Source organism: Acipenser ruthenus, chromosome 1 (assembly GCF_902713425.1).
Source record: "Acipenser ruthenus chromosome 1, fAciRut3.2 maternal haplotype, whole genome shotgun sequence".
NCBI classification, from domain to species: Eukaryota; Metazoa; Chordata; class Actinopteri; order Acipenseriformes; family Acipenseridae; genus Acipenser; species Acipenser ruthenus.
This window is the reverse complement of record NC_081189.1, coordinates 11,122,814-11,146,549: the sequence shown is the minus strand read 5'-3', so window position 1 is coordinate 11,146,549 and position 23,736 is coordinate 11,122,814. Positions and strand designations below refer to the sequence as shown.

Genomic DNA, 23,736 nt, shown 5'->3' with positions numbered 1-23,736 from the left:
ATATGCGACACTGTACTGTATGTCTTTTCAGGGTAGATAAACGTTTTTAGCTGTTTGTCTCCCCTGATTTTAAGATATACATTGTTTCTTTTTGTAGTGCTCAGCTCTGAAAACTAATGACTAGTTTTTCACACAGCAGAAGGTTTCTGTAACCGATACCCCCCTTTCTTTGTCCTCACCAAAAATATTTTTAAAAGGCTTTTATTCTATCTATATAACCTGTCCATATATTACACACATTAGCTGGCTTGATACAGTAACAAAACAAAACAGGTAATATAGCCCTAGGGCATCTGATTCCTACTGAACCTACTTTAGGATGTATGAATCAGTATGATGTTGTACAACACCCTTGATTATGCTGTGGTCTTTCAATGCATGAAGCACAGCTGTTCTGGATTTGCCCACTGGGATCTTCTTTTGTTCATTACCCTTCATAGCCACTAAATGCAAAATATTAGTTGTCTCCCTGTTTCAGGATTGATTTCAACCTATACTGATAAACACAGAGTCACAAAACAACAATTAGCCTGGAATAATGCACAATCCTTGGGGGGTGTTTCTGTGCAGCAGATATAATTAATCTCCACATACTGTAGAAACATTACAAGCACATTGCAGGCATGTTTATGTCCATTACGTACTAAATAATAGAACATCTTTGTGATTACTTTAAAAGGGATGTTCTTTGTTTCTCTGAAAACACAACGACACAGTGATACAGATAACACAATCTGTTTTTTACGGTAATATCTTTATTCGGAGAGCAGTTGCTTGTGATGTTGCTCCTGCAGATGTTTCCCGATGCAAATTCTAGCTTGATACACATCTAACAGTCCCACTGGAAATAAACAGTTTGAGTCATGTAAATAGACCTCTGTGCACCTGTGATACAGCAAACATGAACGTGCATGTCCAGTAGCTCAGATGACTCGGTTTATAAATATCATTTTGAGTAAAAATGCTAAAACTCATAAGCGGATGCATTTTATATATATATATGGTTTACTTCTCAAGGGATTTAGACCTACGCACATGCATAAAGCTGCTAATGCAGAGATGAAGAGCAATAATTTGTAGGTCTTGTGACCCTTACTGACAATAAGGCTGACATTCAATTTACTTTTGTCAAAGCTGAATCATGGCACACACTTCTTTCTTTTAATATGTCAAATAAATGGGGATGGCAGATTTTTAAGATCTAAATCAAAGGACTGGCTAGACAATAAAAGTAACCAGTTTTCTTTTTTTTTTTTTTAAATAGAGTTATGAACCTGGTTTCGTCTACAACCAGGGCGCACCAGATCCCAGATCCGGAACCTTTTTGTCTGACAGGCGAGAATTAAACAGGTTTCAAATAATGAACAAAAAGTTTTTGTGTGTTGCAAAAAACTCTGTGAACATCACATGTACAATAAAAAACGTTTTCTTGTTCCATGAATCGAATGACAAAAGTGTACCGCAACAATATATTTTAGGATGGGATATCTAGGAGTAAAAAAAAATTCCTAGTTTTTTTTTTTTTTTTTACAACCCAAACGGCAAAACACCCCAAAAAAACAGCTCTGCACTGTAGTACACTGTATACTATCATGCACTGTAGTGTACTGTATACTATCATGCACTGTAGTACACTGTACTATCATGCACTGTAGTACACTGTATACTATCATGCACTGTAGTGTACTGTATACTATCATGCACTGTAGTACACTGTATACTATCATGCACTGTAGTACACTGTACTATCATGCACTGTAGTACGCTGTATACTATCATGCACTGTAGTGTACTGTATACTATCATGCACTGTAGTACACTGTACTATCATGCACTGTAGTACACTGTATACTATCATGCACTGTAGTGTACTGTATACTATCATGCACTGTAGTACACTGTACTATCATGCACTGTAGTACACTGTACTATCATGCACTATAGTACACTGTATACTATTATGCACTGTAGTACACTGTACTATCATGCACTGTAGTGTACTGTTGTCATGCACTGTAGTACACTGTACTATCATGCACTGTAGTACACTTTACTATCATGCACTGTAGTACACTGTATATTGCCGTGCACGGTAGTACACTGTTATGCACTGCAGTACACTGTATGCAACTGATTTTTGTTGTCTGGCCAATCACAAGCCCTTTCTCCAAGAAATGCATCTCATATCATCTCTCATTATCGCACCTTCTTTGAGATGTTTTTCCTGCACCTGCAATTTTTTAGTTACACTGGCCTACCGTGTGAAATACTGTGTGATTTCTTATATCTTCAACCTTTGCTGTTCCTGATACCCTCCTGGTACTTCGTATAAAAAAATGTCATCAGGAAGTGAGAAACATCCCTTTTTAAACTGTCAGGAGAAAATGGTACTTATCTCTGCATAATGGCTTACTAAACAGAACATACAGTTCTCTGAAGGGTTACAAGACACTATACAATAAGAAAACCACCTTTATGCTAAGGTATGAGAACTTCTGTTTTAATTCTACATTCATTTTTTATAACACTGCTTATTAATAATTCACCACCTTCTGTAGATTTTTTTTTTTTTTTTTTTTTTTACTACTGCACTTTATCATTAAATCTTAATTAACAAATAAATCCTCACAATTTCTTGGCTAACCATGCAGAAGAGAAGACTTCCATTAAAAAAGTTTGCTCAGTGTCCTGGGAAAAACCCTGGAAGCTGGCAGATCTGCAAGTACACAAATCATTTTTTAATCGCCTTGTGCCTTTTACTTGGCTTATCACCATATTTTAATTAGAAAAAAGAGCACCTGGTTACTTGGCTAACCCTGTGGCAGAATCTCTTGTAAAGCCCTCCAACTCAGACATGTTAACTATGAATGTCCACAAAGCATGAGCCTGTCACACCACGTAACAAACTGCTTAAAAAGTGCAATATGAAAGTAATCAAACGGTATTAACTGAGCCGATTCTCACAATGATTTCAAATGCTGCCATAGCGTTTTTTCCAAACCCCACTGGTTTGCCTCTCTAATGGGATTTGCACACCATCAGACCAACAGTAATGTCAATCGAGCGCTGTGAGAAATGATTTTGTCAAATCTGAAAATCCAAGCAAACAGTGACGTACAACGTGATGGCTTATAGGGGGCTAATGGGTCAGCCACCCCGTCCTGACAAATACATTAATGTGAAGATACATTCTGGATGTGATGAGGTGGAGTCCAACCCATACACAAATATATGAATGTGAAGATACGTTCTGGATGTGATGAGGTGGAGTCCAACCCATACACAAATATATGAATGTGAAGATATGTTCTGCATGTGATGAGGTGAAGTCCAACCCATACAGAAATATATTAATGTGAAGATATGTTCTGGATGTGATGAGGTGGAGTCCAACCCATACACAAATACATTAATGTGAAGATACGTTCTGCATACATTCTAATATCTGCTACGAACACCACTGGTTATTCCTGCATGTCCCTCACCTGTGGTGAGATCCCAGTGAACCACACTATGGTGATGCTGATTTCAATACATGGCTAGAAGTAGCACTGTGATATTCAAATCATCACTGAGGCTTCCGTCGTCTTCTCAGTGGTATTAATAAATTAACTGGAAACATGTTCTTATTCACTTGGCCAGAAGAAATTCAACAGATTCCTAAAACAGAAAGACTAAAACTGCTCACTGTAAAAACCTACCCAATTGCTACTGCTGTTTCAATACAGAGTAAACCATGATCATTTTTAAACCTTTCTGTTCCATTGCAGCAACAGAACCACAGTTTCCATATAAGAAAGGAAGGCTCTCCCGGATCCATTGATCCCAAATCATGTCACAAAGGCCACCCACACAGGGTTTCATTCCTTTCCTCTGTGCCTGTCCTCTGTGTCTGTTAATCACATGATCACATCAAGTCAAATACTCCTCTTAAAGTACTTTGACCTGAGAACAACCGCAAGACTCAAACAGAAATTTGCTTTTATATTTTTCTCAATCTAACAAATTAGTAGCTGCTGTAATGTACAGCCAGTTGCAGTTTTTAAAACCATATCGCCCACCGATCACACAGAATCCATTTGTCTTCACCGGCCAGTTACTCTGGGCCTGCTTCAGAGGTGAATGCAAACTCTTCAGTCTGGTTGCCATTGTTATGGAAGCTGCCAGGCACACTTCTATCCCTGCCTTGGGGAGCTTACTTCATGCTGCTCTTCCTTCACCCCCTCAATGGACCTGCGCATAAAGGGACTCGACACTGCACACAACCGCTCCAAGTGCACCCTGTTTCTGTGACATTCAAGAACAGATTGCCTCCAGCAAGGTGAAGGTGCACACATTAATAAAATCATGCCAGCCCAGTTTTGTCTCGCTAATCAATGCAAATGATTGCCCACAGCCTGCAGCAGATCCTGCACCTTATTGTGGGAGGTCCAGTAAATATACAGCCCTGCTAGTTTATCCTTTAGTTCCTAATGTATCATGGATATGACCAGAATGCAAAGAAGGGTGGTTAGTGCAAACCTCTCACTGTAAACTATCTACAGCTGCACTTCTGCAAGAAATAGAGAAATAGGTGGTGTGTGATTTTACACACACCTGAGGTGTGAGCTGAACCCCATATAAAACACCAAGAGCAAGAGCTTGAGGGTTTATTAATGGCATCTCACACCAAGGGTGTGTGTAAAATCTTGTTACACACACCTCCCTATACATTGCTTTAAATAATTGCTGACTTGCTGACTGGCTTGCCTTGTCTTTTATTATTTATTTCTTAGCAGACGCCCTTATCCAGGACGACTTACAATCGTAAGCAAATACAGGTAATACAAGTGCTACTCCACTGCCTCCACTGGTTCCCTATGACATCCAATTCAAAACTCTTCTACTTGCCTATCGCTGTCTCGATCTTTCTGCACCCTCCTACCTCCAGACTATTATTTCTCCCTACACCCCCTCTCGCCCCCTCCGTTCCTCTGCCACCGGCAGATTAGCTGTAACCCCCCCTCCCTCCGCTACCCCGCCTCCAGAGCCCGCTCCTTCTCCACCCTTGCCCCTCAGTAGTGGAACGACCTACCCACGGATATCAGGACTGCTCAGTCCATGACCACCTTCAGGCGCCTCCTCAAGACACACCTGTTCAGACAACATCTGTAAACCTCACAACTCTCGACTATACTGAACTATGTAGCAGCCAACTGTATCAGTACTTGCACTGAACTGCTCCAAACTTTGCTGTATTCTACTACTGCTCTCAATCATAATTATACTTTCTGTATCTTGTACTTGATTTTAAGGTAATCATATTCACGTTTTTTTGTAATTACTCTTATTTGAAATCGTTCTTATCCATTTATTGTACTTACTACTTTAATCTTATAACCAAGTATTTTTAAGTTTAACTGTTCTCATTCGTAATTGCTCTCAAATGTAATTATTTACTGTAATTTTTATTTTCTCTCATTGGAATATGCTCTTACTACTGATTTTAATGTATTATATAACTGCTCTTATCTGTAATGTCATACTTTGTAACAACTCTAAGCCACCCTGGATAAGGGTGTCTGCTAAGAAATAAATAATAAGAATAATAATAATTGTTATAGCTCTGTAACTGCTTTCAACTATGGCAAACCCAAAGATCATTTAGAGCAGGGGTGTCAAACTCAATTTTACCATGGGCCACATCTCAATTTCATGTTTGCTTCCCGGGCCACAAAATATATGCATCATTTTTACATATAAACATGCATTTTAGTGATACTATATATAAGAATTTATATTCATTCGTTTTTGGTATAAATTATTAAGATGAAACACATTTTATCTTACTTATTTGCTGTACTGAGAGTGCTCATTTGTTGAAGAAACCTGACACCGTTTTTGTGAGACCAGTTTATCGATGTCAGGAGTCATGTCTTGTGATGAAGCTATCTTAAGGATGGAATGTAAATGTTCATCATTCACCCGGGATCTTTGAGGTGATTTATTGATCTTCATTAATGAAAACAGCCGCTCGCACAAGTATGTACTTCCAAACATTGACAGGACTCGTGAGGCATTAAGGCGGAGCTGTGGGAATGTGACTGGAAGGAGACGGTACAATTGCTCAGCCCCGGCAGAATCAAACTTCGCTTTCAGTGCGCTACTGCACTGTAGTTCAATCAGTTCCATTTGCATGTGTTCTGGTGTAGCTTCCACGTCCACGATAAATGGATTTGAGAAAAGCTGGAACTGGAATTGCTGCTTTCTAAAATCAGAAAAGCGGCGCTCAAATTCCACGTGCAGCAGGTTCAGTTTTGCAGCAAATGCATCTCCAGGAAAAGTCACACCCGCAGAAACAGCTTGGCATGTTGGGAAATGAGAAAGATTTCCTTCTTGCATCTGCTTTTCCCAAAGACGTAACTTTAGCTGAAACGCCTTTACGCTGTCATACATTTCTGTGATGACTTGTTTACAGCCTTGCATTTTAACATTCAAAGTGTCGAGGTGTTCAGTTATATCGCAGAGAAATCCAAAATCACACAGCCATTGTGTATCTGAAAGCTCTGGCATTTCTCTCCCTTTATTGTGCATGAACAGTTCTATTTCTTGACGTAGCTCGAAGAATCTTTTAAGTACTGCACCACGACTAAGCCAGCGAACCTCAGTGTGGTATGGCAAATCTCTGTGTTGTGTCTTAAGCTCCTAGCAACATCTGGAACTGCCTGTGATTCAAACCTCTTGATCTGATGAAATTGACAGTTTTCACAACTGTGGCCATGACGTTGTCCATTTTCAAAACCTTCCCGCATAAGGCTTCCTGGTGTAGAATACAGTGGTAAATTGTAAGTGTCCCCGGGCAATTCAACTCCTCTAGTTTTTTGCGCACTAAAGCAACAAGCCCATTTTTTTCACCACACATAGCAGGCTGTTGTCAAGCCAACTAATTTTTCCCAAGTTAATTTCATGCTGTTCATACACTTCTCAAGCTGTTGAAATATATCTTTTGCTGTAGTGGTGCCGTGCATAGCGGCAACTTTCAAAAGTTCTTCAGTAATGGTTAAGTCTGCAGTCACACCCCGGATGAAAATTGATAACTGTGCTGTGCCCTCGTCGACTGCAAGAGAAAAAGCTACGAAATTCCTTGCTTTTTCAACGAGCTGATCTTGAAGATTGGCAGCCAGGTCATTCACTCGTTCAGCTACTGTATTTCTAGAAAGGCTAATATTAGCAAACGCGCGTTTCTTCTCGGGGCATACGATTTCTGTAACTTTAAGCATACAATCTTTTACAAATGCTCCCTCAGAAAACGACTTTGATGACTTTGCAATTAATTCTGTCACAACGTAACTCGCCTTTACTGCCGCATCACTTTCACATTTTGCTCTTTTAAACATGTTTTGCTGATAATCAAGGCTTCGTTGTAATTCGTCTACTTTTTCCTGCCTGTCAGTTCCTTCTAACTTGCCATACTTTTCTTTATGTTTAGTTTCATAGTGGCGCCTTATATTGAACTCCTTCATCACCGCTATACTTTCTTTACATACCAAGCAAATTGGTTTTTCTTTGTGCTCGACAAAAAAATATTCTGTCTCCCACCTTTCTTGAAACAGTCTGCCTTCCTTATCGATCTTTCTTTTTTTTGACATTTTAAGAGCTGGAGCGTCACACGTTTCTGAACACTGTATGACTGTTGCAGAAAACAGGATGTGACGAGCACAGTGCACGATCATATGCACATCCCATAATATACGGCCTTAGTGGATATCTATGATCATATGATCAACAGTCACGCTCGTGCCGTTTTCAGTTTATTTCCCTGTAATTTTAGAAAGTCTGATGGGAATTGGCGTTCTTACAATCAGCTGACAGCGCAAACCGGGTCGGGCCATTTTACATTATAATGAGTAAACTTTGCGTGGGCCGGATAAAATACAAAGGCGGGCCTTATTTGGCCCGTGGGCCTTATGTTTGACACCCCTGATTTAGAGATCTCTCAATTGCATTCCAGGTATCTAAATACATTTAGGTCTCTGTAATACATTTCCAGATCTCAAAATGACAGACTTCCAGTTTTTTTTTTTTTTTTTTTTAACACATCACACAAACATTTTAAGGTTAAGGTGTGAAATACTCAATAAAGCTTCATTGGACTTACTGCTGCTTGTGATTGATTTTACACAAAACAACTGGCGGACACTCATGAGATTCTTACACAAACCAAGGCCAAGAGTAAAGAAACATTTGGACCCCCGGCCCTATTAGAACAAGACCAGCTTCTTAACCCTGTAATAGAGAAGCACCAGACAGGACTGCGAAAAACTACGATCCAGAAATTCAAAAGGGACACCATCGACTACACAGGTGACAAGGGTTGCCCCCGGCTGCAACAGAAACAACCTGAAACAGTTTGATTTGAGAATCGTTCATTTACAGCTTCTGGATCCAGTACAAAGGATGCGGACGCTGACTGTGATTTTTTAGGTCGGGACCTCGACAACAACGGGGAGAAGATATCCACTACGCACAAGAAAACGCAGAGAGGCAAGCGAGGTTCCGCCAGTGCAAGAAAACTCAAGTTACTACAAGGGAAAGGGGTGCCAAAGAACCAAATCATCTTTAATCTCGCAGAAGAAAGTTTACTCAACAAGGGGTTATCATATGTCCCAGTCACTACTGTGAGCCCTTTCATTCTTAAAATTGAAATGTTCCAATTTTTTTAGAAATCTGAGACACAAATGTTATTATAAAAACAGTGATGGTAATAATTCAGTGGGAAATTCTCCTGGTACTAATATACATTTTTCAAGATCCAAATTCAAAGTGTCTAGTAAATTTCGTCCAGTGGTCTGTAACTCTTCAATAGGTACGTTCTGTCGTTTACTAAAGAGAGATGTTGATAATGTAATTAAAGAAGGCATCCCATTTCTCAAATCAAATCTAAGTAATGTGGAACATCAGGCTCTTAAAAAGCTCTGTATGGACAGAGACATAGTTATCAAGTCATCGGCTTGGTAGTTATGCCTAAAATAAAGTACAATCAAGAAGCAAAACGGCGGTTATCTGATACAACCTTTTATAAACTATTGGCTAGTGAGCCTACTTTCAAAATCAAAAGGGAAATTGATATTATTTTGAAGGATGCACACAAAGGATCAATTCTATTGGCCAATTCAAGGTACTGCTATGGGTGCAATGATGGCACCAGACTATGCAAATCTTTACCTGGGCTATTTAGAGACCCTCTGTATTTGGAACAGTAATACTTTTACACAGAATGTGATATTTTAGAAGAGTTATATTGATGATGTTTTTGTTATATGGAATGGTACAGAAAATTAATTTTATTATGTACATCAATGGCCGGAGACCTAGTATTACATTTACATATCATGTGGATGCCCTACAAGTTAGTTTTTTATACACAATGATTTTCATTAAGGATGGTATTTTGGGTTCCATTTTATATAGAAAGGACACGGAAAAGAACAGCCTATTACATGCTAACACTTTCCATCCTGTTGCGCTGAAAAAAGGTCTACCTTATTGCCAATTTGTGCGTTTAATACATATTTGCTCTACCAATGAAGCCTTTGATTATCAATCAGATATACTCTATCAAGACTTCATTTGTAGAGGCTGTCCTGTACAGTGGTTAAACTCTGCTTCATTAAAATGTCGTAAGATTTCAAAACAAGATTTGGATAAAAAGGTACCAAAACAAAAAAAGACATTTTCTTGTATTTTTAAGACGACTTATAGTAACATCAGTAATCAGATCAGGGGTATTGTCAATACTCATTGGCACATATTAAGCAGTGACAGACAAATGACTAATCCTTTTAAAGATCCTCCATTGTATGTATACCCAAAAGATAACAACCCAAGAGATAGATTTGTGAGAGCAGACACTAATTCACAGCCTGTAAGGACAGGCACACTGAGTGTTGGGAATTTTCCTTGTCAACATTGCGCAGCTTGCGCTCATAGTCTTAATTAAAGAATTTATACATCCCCTAAACTCCAAGAAATTTATGATTAGACAACTGATCCCCTTACAATCTAATTATGTAGTATACATTACCACGTGTCCGTGTCCATCTCTATATGTTGATAAAACAAAACGCTCTTTGTGCATACAGATTAGTGAACAGAAAAGCGCTATCCGAAGACAAGATATAAAGTCTTCTGTTTATCGGCATTTTAAAAGAGGCACAACATTCTCTTTCTGATTTAAAGTTCTTTGGTTTAGAAAGAATTTTACCCCATCGTAGAGGTGGATGAGGATTTGGGTCCGTCATGCTTTTTTTGAATTTATTTCTGGTAATATAAGGAATTGTGAGGTATACATACTGCATTTTTACACATATAAAGCTTTCAATTATTAACTGGGGATTTGCATCAAGCCAATGTGTTCATTAAATAATTTTGTTTACAATTAATTGAATGATTGTAGTATGTAATAACTTAACTTATTTGGTATTTGTAATTTGAGGCTCTCTCTCTCTCTCATATACTGCAAATCTCTGTCTGCTAATTACACACCGCATCACTCCTGCACCTGTACACTGCAAACCACTTTGTCACAGTGCCTCACATACACTTGCTGCGTTTCATTTTTAATACTTGAGTTTTTGGAAAATAATTAAATACCACATTTCACTGACCAAGAAAGAAAGAAAACAAGCATGTCAAGCCAGAATTAACAGTAATTGCACAATTCATTTTGTGACCACTGGGGATGCACCAGTAATTCTCCACCCCCTTGAAACAGTGAATTTGTGTGACAGCTTTTGTGTAAGCACCTTGATAAAGATGGCCCAACGTGTTCCATAATGACAGCGCTCATCGTATCATTTTGTGCAAGCAGTTGCCACATGACTACAATCAACTTGCCACAGTGATGAAAAAGTGGCGACCATAATGCACAGCTTCCCTGAATAAAGTTAGAGTTCACACACTTAAGGGACGCACCTTATTATTTGAATTTTAACCACAAATAGATGAAAGTACCATAGTGTGCATTAAATGAAAACTTTCACGTTATCACAATAAACAGCACAGATAATGTGTCTCTAGGGACCATACACCCACAAGAACAGTCATTCAGGATATGATGAAATCAGAGGTGAGGTTAGTTAGCAAAGTCCTGATAACAGGCACTTTTCAACACGGTCATTTCAAAATGACACCACAAGCTTGAGTCTTTTAACAGACGCTATGCAATGCCTTTCTACCACCAAGCACTGTAGGATTTAGCTGCCAAAAAAAGGACCAGCAGACCAAGGCAAATAACAGTTACAGTATTATTCAGACCACCAAAACCTTAGATGGTGCATTGTGTGCTTTAAATTGTTGCAGTTAAGCAAATTAACACAGTCACCGCGTTCTTGATTTTTCTTCTATTTCGTCAGTAAGGGCTGGAGAGCCTGTCTACATTATTGAGCAGCTAAGAACTTTTATTTTATTCATTTCAATTGCACGCTATTACAATGCCTTAGCAACAAGTATCAAAGTATAGAAACATTGTAGTGAATTTCTGAAGTTTAATGATTCCTAAAGTTCTGCAATGTGTCAAAGTTGGCACGTTTAATTACAGTATTTCATTACCTTAACTGTAGGTGTTAAAGTTTTACTGAATTGCATTAAATTTAATGATTTGTAAAGCTTTGTAATTTTGTATGCTTAATGTGATAGAATACGTTAGTTGCTATATATCATCAGTAGGTACTTGTGCACTAAGTACTTGTGTATGTTAACTTTATTCTATACATTATCATGGATGTCAAGTCTCAAGGTTTACCCATGAAACTCACGGTTTTTCACAATGGCCTTGCAATGGATTCTCACATTTGTGTATAAGTTTGTTATCGTTTGCGAGGCTGCGAAACCCTTTATACATGATACAGCGGTAAATCCAATACAACTGTCCAAGTATATTATTTCATTTTGGGAGGGTGGGGGGGGGGGGGGGGGGGGGGGGTGACCATGAAGAGGTGTACATTACCATTCTATATTCCTGTAGCTGCTACACAAACTCCCCCTTACTTCAAAGATAGAATTGCCTTGTCTCAAACTGATGGGTTGACATGGCTGCATTATTAAAGGTACAGTAATTGTTATTAATACCTGTTCGATTATCCATGCAAATCGATTTAATATCCCAGAAACAGCAGCACACATTACTGAGGTTTAATATCCCAGGAACAGCAGCACACATTACTGAGGTTTAATATCCCAGGAACAGCAGCACACATTACTGAGGTTTAATATCCCAGCAACAGCAGCACACATTACTGAGGTTTAATATCCCAGGAACAGCAGCACACATTACTGAGGTTTAATATCCCAGTAACAGCAGCACACATTACTGAGGTTTAATATCCCAGGAACAGCAGCACACATTACTGAGGTTTAATATCCCAGTAACAGCAGCACACATTACTGAGGTTTAATATCCCAGGAACAGCAGCACACATTACTGAGGTTTAATATCCCAGGAACAGCAGCACACATTACTGAGGTTTTATCAAACTTTGCTGCAGATTTCAAGCCCCCACCTTTCTTGAATAAATCCAGAGGCAGTAACCATTCAGAACACACTGCACCCTGCACATGGAGTCTTTCAATTATACTGGCTACCCCTGCACAGTTACAGCAGGTGACTACTTGTGTTCCAGACCCTGTATACTAGTTTTATGTATGTATAAACAAAAACAACAAATCATACGATTCAGATTCCTATTTATTTATGGTATCCCAGGTTTACATGATACATGATGAGCAAACCACTTGCAACATGTCTTCAAAACCCTACTGACACTGTGATGACAGATTCTATTTTTATCCAACTTCTCTACAGTACCCTTATTCATATAAAAAGTGAATTCCTCTCTGTGTCCGCGCAGTTTCGGATCGTGCAACATCATGTTTTTGGAAGTGTCTGCTTTGGGGTTTTGCAGTAGTGTTCCTGTGAACCCAACTGCAATGCTTGGCAGTATCAAGGCACAAAGGACTTGTGACTTGTCAGTTTGCCTCTTGCGTGTTTTTTTGCCCTAAACTTTTCTTCTAAACATTTCGACATACGTTGAAAAGCATCAGCGGCGTTTTGAAACTACAGTTTGTTTTATTTTTTAAAAAGAACACGCGTGTTATGTCATACTGTACAAACGGATACATTACCTTTTAGAGCCCCTGGTGTCGGTGAATGTAAAGGTGGCGTCTGAATATCGGAAATCTGGAAAGGGCAAAATAATGTGTCAGGTAAGACTGCAAAAGAAACTTAAAGCAACCCCCAATAACAAAGGTAAAGAGAAAAAAAAAAAAAAGCACAGCCGCAGGAAAAGCCCCTTTCAACAAGTGCAGTTTCCATGGCAACATCGGAAGGGATTTCACGGTGATGTGAGGGCAAATATAGCTAGATACTGAAAATCAGACTAAATAAAACACATGAATAATACAAAAATTAAAATAATAATGTTTACCGAATTCCCTCACAATTATAAGGTTGCAAAATGTTGGTTTAAGTTGATTCTTGTAAGGCACGAATACACTGCCAACGCCATGACACACACACACATACATTATATATATATATATATATATATATTACAATAATAAACCAGGCGTTCGCTGTTATGAAAACACAATGCTGAATTAACACCAGGCACCTACATATGCCACGACAAATATCATTCAGACTGCCAACGTTTATTTTGCATTATATTGCGAGTTATTTATTTTAAATCGTGTTAAAAAATACAGACGGTTTCAGTTTTTGTGTGTGTATATATATATATATATATATATATATATATATATATATATATATATAGCGCAAAAAATATATGAGTTTTTAGACGCATTTACCTGTCATTATCAGAGGTGTGTGCAGTGTAAAGTCGTTTCATTGCAACAGTCAATAAACACATTAGACAATAATATCACGTACAGTATCCTTCACACAATAGAAAAGTAGAAAACTCACCCGAAAACAGGCAGTCCTTATCTGCCTTGCACCTCTGGATTACAATGTCGACGTCTTTATGTATTCTCTCTTGTCGTGAACACATCCCCATGAAATATAACTCCCTGGATGGCTTATTGTATGCTTTACTCTGAAACAATAGTCTTGAGCGATTTTTCTATTCCACACACTGTTTTTTTATGTATTTATTTATTTATTTTTGGTAACGCAAAATGATCTTCGTGTATAATGTGCCCGCTTTCTTAAATCTCCAGGTGTGTCAGTCAAACGAATCCTGCTTTCTTTCTGCACTGTTTTATCTCTCTCGCAACAATAGATTCGGATGAAAAGCTCTACTCAACAGCTCCTCTCTTCTCGATGTATATTAATACAGATAGCTGTTTCTACCGGAAGCCACAATCTCCACTCCACATCACACAGCGAAACCCAACAATGGCGATTTCGAAAGCTACAGCAAGAGATGCATTGCTGGTCTTAAAGCGAAACTAACACTCTATTAGGCTGTTATTATTATGTGTGAACTAAAACAATATGATCTGTACAGACGGCAAATACACGGGATCATATTAACTTGTCTGTTGCATAGCACCTGTGAATGAATTATAAAAGGTGTGGTGGTTATGTACTGTACCATAATTACTTCATATAATTATACCATATAGTGTGCCCAGTTTATGCTCCTTGATTCATGAACCTGTGGAATATACACAGAAACAATCGTGCTTTTGAAGCTCGACCCAGCTTCATTAATTTGACTGGCACGTTTACCTGAGGGCCTTTTTTATATGCAGGGTTTTCCAATAATGCACCTTTTCAAGTAGACTACTTAAACTTGAGGATAGAGAGATCTTGTTTTCATTGTTTAACATATAACTCTGTTCCCAGTAGTGATCCGCGTTTTGAATTGGTTCTATTTGAGAACAGACGTCAATGGGGCATTTCAATTAACCTGTCTCATAGGAATAAAATGGGTGTAATCAGTTCGTGTGATCAAAACACAAATGCACAATATAACATGGATAGTGTATTAATATAAAATTCCAGAATATACTTTTATACACACACACACACACACACACACACACACACATATATAATATACTACTTTAATTATATATGTTTAACTTCATTTGAAGTCCTGCTGTATACTTACAGATGAGGTTAAAACAGTACTTTGTTGTTTGCAAGGGTTTGTGTGATATGATTTGCTATTTTCCCCCACGTTCTCCCTGTACTAGCAATAGCTAATATATACAATACCATAGTACCAGATGAAGAATAGAAATACTAGCTGTTTGCTTTTGGACCTGTAACTTTGCTTAGTAGAATCATACGGTTTCTATAATCAAAACGTGGGGTTTGACGTGTGATCTTACTATGAGAAAAGCAATGTATTGTTCACTACACCCGTTATCCTTATTGCACCACTCAGAGCACAAACAGTTAACCCCTTAATGTACACAACGGATGTTCAAATGGTTTCTTCTTAAAATACATTCAGTGACTCAAGTATCACAACCAGATCCAACCTGTCAGTACATTTTAAACCCTGTTTTGTGCACCTCATTTCTATTTGTGGGACACATGCCCCTAGTGCCTTAAAGGGTTAAGTGATTTATCACATGCATATCATTGTACAGACTCCCTTTGTTTCATAGGTATTTTGGTATTTTTATTTCAATGTTTAATTAAGTATTTATAATAATGCAGGTTGTCAAGTAGACTGCTTAAACTTGAGGATAGAGAGATTTTGTTTTCATTGTTCAACAAATACCTGTTCCCAATAGAGATCCGAATTTTGATCATTGAATTGGTTAAATTACCTATATGGTAACAGTATCCTGGGAGACAGTCAACATGGTTTTAAGAAAGGGAGATCGTGTCTAACTAACCTGCTTAATTTTTTTTGAGGATGCAACATTGACAATGGATAATTGCAAAGAATATGACATGGTTTATTTAGAAAGCTTCTGACCCAAAGTCCCACATAAAAGATTAATTCTCAAAATGAACACAGTAGGGATTCAAGGAAATGCATGCACATGGATTAGGGAGTGGTTAACATGTAGAAAACAGAAAGTAGTGATTTAGAGGAGAAACCTCAAAATGGAGCAAGGTAACCAGTGGTGTACCACAGGGATCAGTATTAGGTCCTCTGCTATTCCTAATCTACATTAATGACTTAGATTATGGTATAGTAAGCAAACTTGTTAAATTTGCAGACAACACAAAAATAGGAGGAGTGGCAAACACTGTTGCAGCAGCAAAGGTCATTCAAAATGATCTAGACAGCATTCAGAAATGGGCAGACACATGGCAAATGACATTTAATATAGAAAAGTGTAAGGTACTACACGTAGGCAATAAGCATGTGCATTATAAATATCATATGGGAGATACTGAAATTGAAGAAGGAATCTATGAAATAGACCTAGGAGTTTATGTTGACCCAGAAATGTCTTCATCTAGACAATGTGGAGAAGCTATAAAAAAGACCAACAAAATGTATGGCTATATTGTGAGAAGTGTTGAAGTAATGGGAAGGGAAGGTAAGTAATGTTAAAACTTGACAATTAATTAGTAAGACCTCATCTAGAACACTGTGTTCAGTTCTGGTCAAATCGCCACAATAAGGATATTGCTGCTCTAGAAAGAGTGCAAAGAATAGCGACTAGAATTATCCCAAGTTTAAAAGGCATGTCATATGCAGACAGGCTAAAAGAATTGAATCTGTTCAGTCTTAAACAAAGAAGACTATGCAGTGATCTGATTCAAGCATTCAGAATTCTAAAAGGTATTGACAATGTCGATCCAAGGGACTTTTTCGACCTGAAAAAAGAAACAAGGACCAGGGGGTCACAAATGGAGATTAGATAAAGCGGCATTCAAAACAGAAAATAGGAGGCACTTTTTTACACATAGAATTGTGGGAGTCTGGAACCAACTCCCCAGTAATGTTGTTGAAGCTGACACTCTGGGATCCTTCAAGAAGCTGCTTGATGAGATTCTGGGATCAATAAACTATAACAACCAACTTTAATTTATAACAGAGGTGTCTAATCCCGGTCCTGTAGGGCCATTCCAATCCAGGTTTAACTCTGGATGGAGGTTTAATTGGTTCAATTAAACAATTTAGAACAGGGCTGGAACAAAGACCAGGAGTGGTAGGGCCCACTCTGGCCACCCCTGATCTGCAGCATGGAGCTGTCCTTGATTAGCACTGCTTTAATATGCCTCCGATTGCTTTGTCCTTCCTCACTGCCCAGCACTGTCTTTGCTGTATCCTATGAATCAGTGGGAAAGGGAGTTCATCACCCATGCCTGTCTCTGTGAACATGCTAACACATGCTAACTCTGTTTTAGTAGAAGTGTCACACAAACAATAAGCTGCTTTACAAGCTGTAGCAGAAGTCAGCGGCCTGTTCCTGGAAATTGAGGGGGCAAAAAGCAGTAATGAAAGTGGTCATGTGATTCGTTCTGTTAAAAGAAAAGGAAACCACACACACATGATCATTCGCAGCAGTAGTAGACTTTGACAGCACACCCACATATATGGAAAAAGGTTTTACAGACCCTGTAAACTAATGTACAACTCTCTAATGCTGCCTGAGGTAAGATACGGTCACTCATAATGTGTGAATCGGGGGCTGTGAACCACCCCTGAGAGTTTAATAGTGAGGATTCTTGTGTTTTGACAAAATAACGAAGAAAATATAATTGCATCTAAATCACCAATTAAAAGTTTCAGAAGAGCAAGATTGTTGGTACCATTAATGCCCAAGTCGTACACAAATTGCCATTATAAATATCATTATGATAGGTCAATCTTTTGTTAGTGGGATCCTTTGTAACAAATGTCAATCTGGTGGAACTGTTTGTGGCTCTGTTTGAGACATTAGCTAGTTGATAAAACTGGTGAGTGTGTTGCCTGTTTGATCTTCTATGTCAATATATATTTGCATGTACTAATACAGTACTTTGTTACATTGATACTGTAACCTGGATGTCAATCAATAACTGATAACGACTCCATGTATGTATTTACTGTACACCACGGCATCCATGCTTACAGTGCAGTTCAGTTACTAGCGTATAGGCTGTAGATCCTTTTGTTCAGTGTATGTGGAAAAATGTGGAAAATTAAAGTTAGTACTGTAGTAAGTGAATGGTTACAGCTGTGCAGGTTCTGTAATGCAAGCTGTAGGCTGAAGTAATTGAAAGGCTGTCCATGCTACAGGCAGAGAATAGCACAGAATTAAGTTTGTGTTGCTGTACACAAATACTTTTTGCTTGATAGAAAAGAACATCTACCACTGCATTGGTACAAGAGATATTATCAGGTACTTTCCTATAGAATTCCCCTGTGCCTTGTCATTTCTAATGACTTCCTGATTTATGGTATCTTAGCAATGGTATGCATATGAAAACAGGCTTGTATTAAAGCAGGTGTCAATTCTCAAACTGCAGAACAAAACATGTACGATATTTTACCTTTGTGTAACGTTTGGTCACAGCCTAGACTGCAGACTGCAGAAGGAACTGTCTCACCATGGGTATAGACAATGAGATCAAAGTTGAAATGTTACGCTGACACTTGATTTAAATGGAATGAATGAAGAATGGAATGGAATGTTCAGTCCAGGCACTTAGGATTCTCCAGACAAGCTCAAAGCAGCCCCAAAGCAAAGTGAAGGCAGATTTAGAGAAAACAGGTAATAACTAAATACTGGAGTGACAGAAACCCTCAGAATGATGGCAAACACCATAAAAGGGTAAGGGAAATATTAAAAAGCAATATAGATACACCCAACATAGAGAGAGAGTGTCTGTTTCTTATCAGAGCTCATACTCCACTTCAGCACAACAGCCAGAGAGAGAGTCTTCTCTCACTGAAGTAGCTAATGGTGAAAGTGCTATCATTGCACACTGTGTGGACAAAGCACGACTTATTAAATATAACAGCACAGCAAAATGGCTCACACAGGATGAATGAGCCCATTCAACAAATGCAAAGATATCTGGGAGAAATAATAAGAGTAAAGATTACTCCCTGAATTATGTGGCAACAACAACAACATGTAATAATTTATTTCAATTGCAGGTGTTTACAGCTTTTTTTTCTATTTTGCTGCCATGCAGTCAAGGTTTCTTCATTTCTTTTTGCAGCCTTGTGAAGCACAGCACAGTATACTAACGTGACGCTGTCTGTCTGCCTGTCTGTCTGTCCACCATGCTTCCTGTCTCACAAACAAAGTATTGTAGGTCACTTACTGGTTCTGTAGACCAGGTTAAATGAAATACCTGTGGAACCCTTTGACCCCCAGGAACTACTACAGCAGGTCAGTCCTGGTTTTAGCATTGTCCAATAGGAACAGAAGCAGTGATCCAGTACAGAGAAACGTACGGGATCTTCAAGGAAATGTGTGAAAAATACGAAAGATGACAGTCGCCCACATCATTTTTTTTCAAACATACTGTGTTTCCAGCTTGTTCTAAATGTGTTAATACAATTGCACAGTCCCTGTGTTTCCAGCTTTGGCAGATAATGTTGTATAATGTAGACATAAGGCAACATATCATTTAAAAACATGTCTCACTGTAAACTGTGCTTAATTAAGATTGCTTAAGTTTTAAACTATATCCCCACTGGAACCTCAATACAATGTAATTAGGTATTACAGACTGCTCCCATTTTAAACTGAAATCTTCAGGATATATGAAGCTGTTTGAAGAAAGGTTTTTTTTGCTGGTTTAATTATAAATAATAAATGGTTGACTAACTCACACTGTGACCCACAACATTTCAGTTCCAGACACTGTGAAATTGGGAAAGCCCACAAGCTTCCAAACAAATCAGTACTGAAAGTGAAACCAATCTGTTAAACTAAAGTGCGTATGTTACCGGTTAGGTGTACTGTTATGGTAAAGCAAAAAAATAATTCCCCAAATTCTCCCACCAGTTTTTGTGCTGAGTGGGTTACAGTTGATTACGGTACTGTGGTGTTGAAATTGTACAATCTATTGGGGTTAAGATTTTAAAGGATTTCATTAATATAACAAACTGTGTGTAGTTCAATGATGTGATTGAGCCTTTAGAAGAGTGTGGAATTCTTTGCTGGAGCTGGGATGCAGTTGAATTTATTTATTTATTGAATTTATTTATTGCATTTATATAGGGCTTTTTATACAAAAGTACACAGCAGAAAAAAGAACAAACCACAATACATTTGTATAACATGTCACACATACAACTGCCACAATCAGACCATTTAAATAACATATTTAAATAACAGTATACACATAATACAAAAGCAGCAATTTTAAAGTTACATTAAAACCCACTAAGGTAAAAAAGCCATTTTATAAAAGTGTGTTTTGAAGGAAAGTGTGTCCCAGCTTCCCTGACAGATGAAGGCAGAGCATTCCATAATTTAGGAGCTCTACAAGAAAAAGCCCTATTTCCCGTGTTGCTTTTGTTGACCCTAGGAATAACCAGCAGCCCCACATCCTGTGATCTCAGAGTGTGGTGTGGAAGATACGGGGTCAGTAACTCCTGCAAATAACTAGATGCTCATCCATTCAGAGCCTTGTGCGTTAACAGCAAAAGCTTAAAATCAATTCTATACTGCACAGGGAGCCAGTGTAAAGAGGCCAGAACAGGGGTAATATGTTCACTTTTCCTGGTTTTAGTCAAAATTCTAGTGGCAGTATTCTGAACAAGCTGCAAGCGGGATACCACACGTTTTGGGATACCAGAAAAAAGTGCATTACAATAATCAATTCTAGATGAAACCAAGGCATGCATTTGTCTCTTGGAAACACAGACAGAAATAATTGGTCTAAGTTTGGCTGTATTTCTCAAATGGTAAAAAGATACTTTAGTAACTTCCCTAATATGAGTCTCAAATGAGAGATCAGGATCAAAGATGACTCCCAAACTCTTAATTTCTAGTTTAAGTTTTGATAAGAGACTGCAAGTGTCAAGCTCATGCAATCCCACATTTCCTTTAAGTTGGTTCTGTGAGCCCACTAGCATAACCTGTGTTTTATCTGAATTCAACATTAGAAAATTCTGTGATATCCAATGCTTGATGTCTGTAAGGCAAGTAGCTAATAACACCCAGGCAGAAGAAATTCCAGGCTTTAGGGACAAATATAGCTGGGTATCATCACCATAGCAATGGAAGTTCACTCTGTGTCTTGCGGATAATGTCACCTAATGGTAGCATATATAATGAAAACAACAAGGGACCTAGAATGGAGCCCTGTGGAACACCACAGACAACTTCCAATAATGCTCATTTTACCTCCCCAATAGAGGCAAACTGAAACCTATCAGACAGTTAAGATTTGAACCCGGATAGGACAAGGCCAGACAGTCCCACTGTGCTTTCAAGATGATTTAGTAGGATGGAATGGTCTCTACAGTATCAAAGGCAGCAATTAGATCTAGAAGAATTAAAACTGATGGAAAGCCAGAGTCAGAGCTTATCAGCAGATCATTCACAACTCTGACAAGGGCAGTCTTGGTGCTATGTGCAGCTCAAAAACCAGACTGAAACTTCTCAAATATACCATTAAGAGTTAGAAATGTTTGTAAATGAATTGCAACAACTCTCTCTAGCACCTTATCTAAGAATGGTAGGTTGGAGATTGGACTATAGTTATTCACAGGACTCATAGGGTTTGAACCTTGATATCAACAAAAGCATTCAAAATAGACACTGGGGCAAACAAATGCAATTAGAGTTGATTAACACAAAATAATAACATGGATTTGTGCTATAAAACTAGTAATGAGCATGAAAATGATGCAACTGCAAACTGCAGTGATGTGGTCAATGGGGAGCGAATGCCAAAGTGAGCCATAACCTGAGAGAAGGGGTCAGCTCGACGGTTATTGTAGTTATACAACACTTAAGGTCATTTCAGCCAATCGCAGCATAGATAGCCATGTATTTTATTATGCAGAAACAGCACAAATTCAACCCAAAACATACTGTAAATACTGTGTACCCTGAAGCAAGCAGCTATTCTGCTTAAAAGTCTAATTATAGTCAGATTACAGAAGAAACTTGCAATTGAATTAGATGCAATTTATATGACGTGGTTCAGTTTAAACCCAGTATATCCTAGTTTCTCATAGTCCCTTTGGTCCTATCTATAACCGCACAGACAGAATGAACTGTAAACTTAAATATCCAAAGTGTTGCATTCATTAAATAATCAAGCAGCCTTCCCACTGGTAACCTCAGGAATGATTCCATTTTCCAGCCTTTCACTTGTGTTTACTACATGATGGCACTGCTGGTAACCAGGCACTGCTACCTAATGATTCTATATAAAACGTGATGGTAGCCTTGAACTGCGTCTTGATCCTAAAGCCATTTTAAAATGCCTGCTGTGGATGAATTAACAAGTTGACTTGCAGGATAGACATGTTTCAGTACACTTCCGAACCAATAATTGCATTACAGGCTGTGCCCAGGGCTTGGGATACTCTATACAGTATATGCCTGGTTACAATGAAGTGAGGGAATGTGAGCGGTCAGCTGGCTTCGACTCCCTTCCCCTCAATAGCCCGAACCTAGTTGGGTGGCCCAGCATTCCCGATGCTGTCTCGCTACCATCGCCACACGCTCAAACGTGACGAGGTAGGCCTCGAGATCATTCTGCAGCATCATTTTCTTTAATTTCCCCCAGTGGGCCAGGCATGCACAGCCTGCACAGTGTAACATTACATACATATATCTAACAAATTGCTACAATTTACCCATTTCCTTGAAATGTTGTTAGGACATTATAATATATCCCCTTCAATACCTGATACTAGATCTTAGATATTTTAAATATATGCAAAATAGATTTGGTGATGTATTAAATTCATAGATGCTGCTGGTTATTTTTTATGTTTAATTGTTTTTTTACATTCACTGTGGCTTGGTGTGAAAAGGTATTCCTATTTTTTATAACCTGTACATGTGGTATAATATAAATCCTGTTCGACTTGGGAAAGGAAATGAACTTTCACGTATATAGACCCATTCTGAAAGTGATTCCAGTGACAGTCTTTAGAACACTGACAGGCAGCCACCCTAGGGTGGAAAGGCAGCAACACGTCAGATTTTTGGAATACTGATGATGAGATTTAGCCAGGAAACCAGTGTCAGCCTCCACACTCTTCTTGGAACAATATGATATCAATGACATCACCCTCCAACACAGCAGCACCCTCTGAATACACAAGCAGTGCTTTCAGCTGAGCTGGGAGCAGGGATCTCTTTCCTGACACGCTGGAAGGAGAAATATGGGCTGCTCTCTGACATATTGTCAATGTGCAGTACAAAGCAAATGACATAAATAACCTGTAGCAGAGGCACTGTGTTTGCTACTTGCATGTGCAAAGGGAGGAATCATTACCAGCCATCGACTTGTGGTAAATTAGAAAGAGACCCACGGTCCCAAAGAGGCTCACCTGGAAAAGACCCCACTACAAGGTGTGCAAGTGAGTCATACAGTGCAGGTTAGCACCCTGGTGAGCTGAGCTGCTGGTCTTCACAAGGAGCATATCATTGGCTCTGGTGCTCCCGTGTTTGACAAAACCAATTACTTCATTTTCAGTGGCCAATGCAGAACTTCCTATAGGTCCCCAGCCAAGATCGGCAACTTGATTCGAGGAGGGTCCAAACTACACTTCAAACAGCAGTACAGCAGTGCTTTTACCAGCTGAGTCGCTGGGGTCCCCAAACGCTGTGCTTCTAAATAAATTC

General features: G+C 38.7%; 1 protein-coding gene across 2 annotated transcripts in view; it reads right to left on the bottom strand.

The window, feature by feature from the left end:
- The window catches only part of LOC117403485 (protein mono-ADP-ribosyltransferase PARP8-like), a 58,447-nt gene extending 43,981 nt beyond the window's left edge, over positions 1-14,466 (bottom strand). Inside the window, exons 1-2 of one of the 2 annotated variants that reach the window (XM_034925397.2) lie at positions 13,967-14,466; positions 13,162-13,216 (exon numbers count right to left, since the gene is read on the bottom strand). In XM_034925397.2, coding sequence (XP_034781288.1) covers positions 13,162-13,216; positions 13,967-14,057 — 146 coding nt within the window. In that variant the 5' untranslated portion in view covers positions 14,058-14,466. The remainder of the gene's footprint in view (positions 1-13,161; positions 13,217-13,966) is intronic. The other variant, XM_034925401.2, reaches the window with a different exon arrangement.
- Between the last annotated feature and the right edge of the window lie 9,270 nt (positions 14,467-23,736).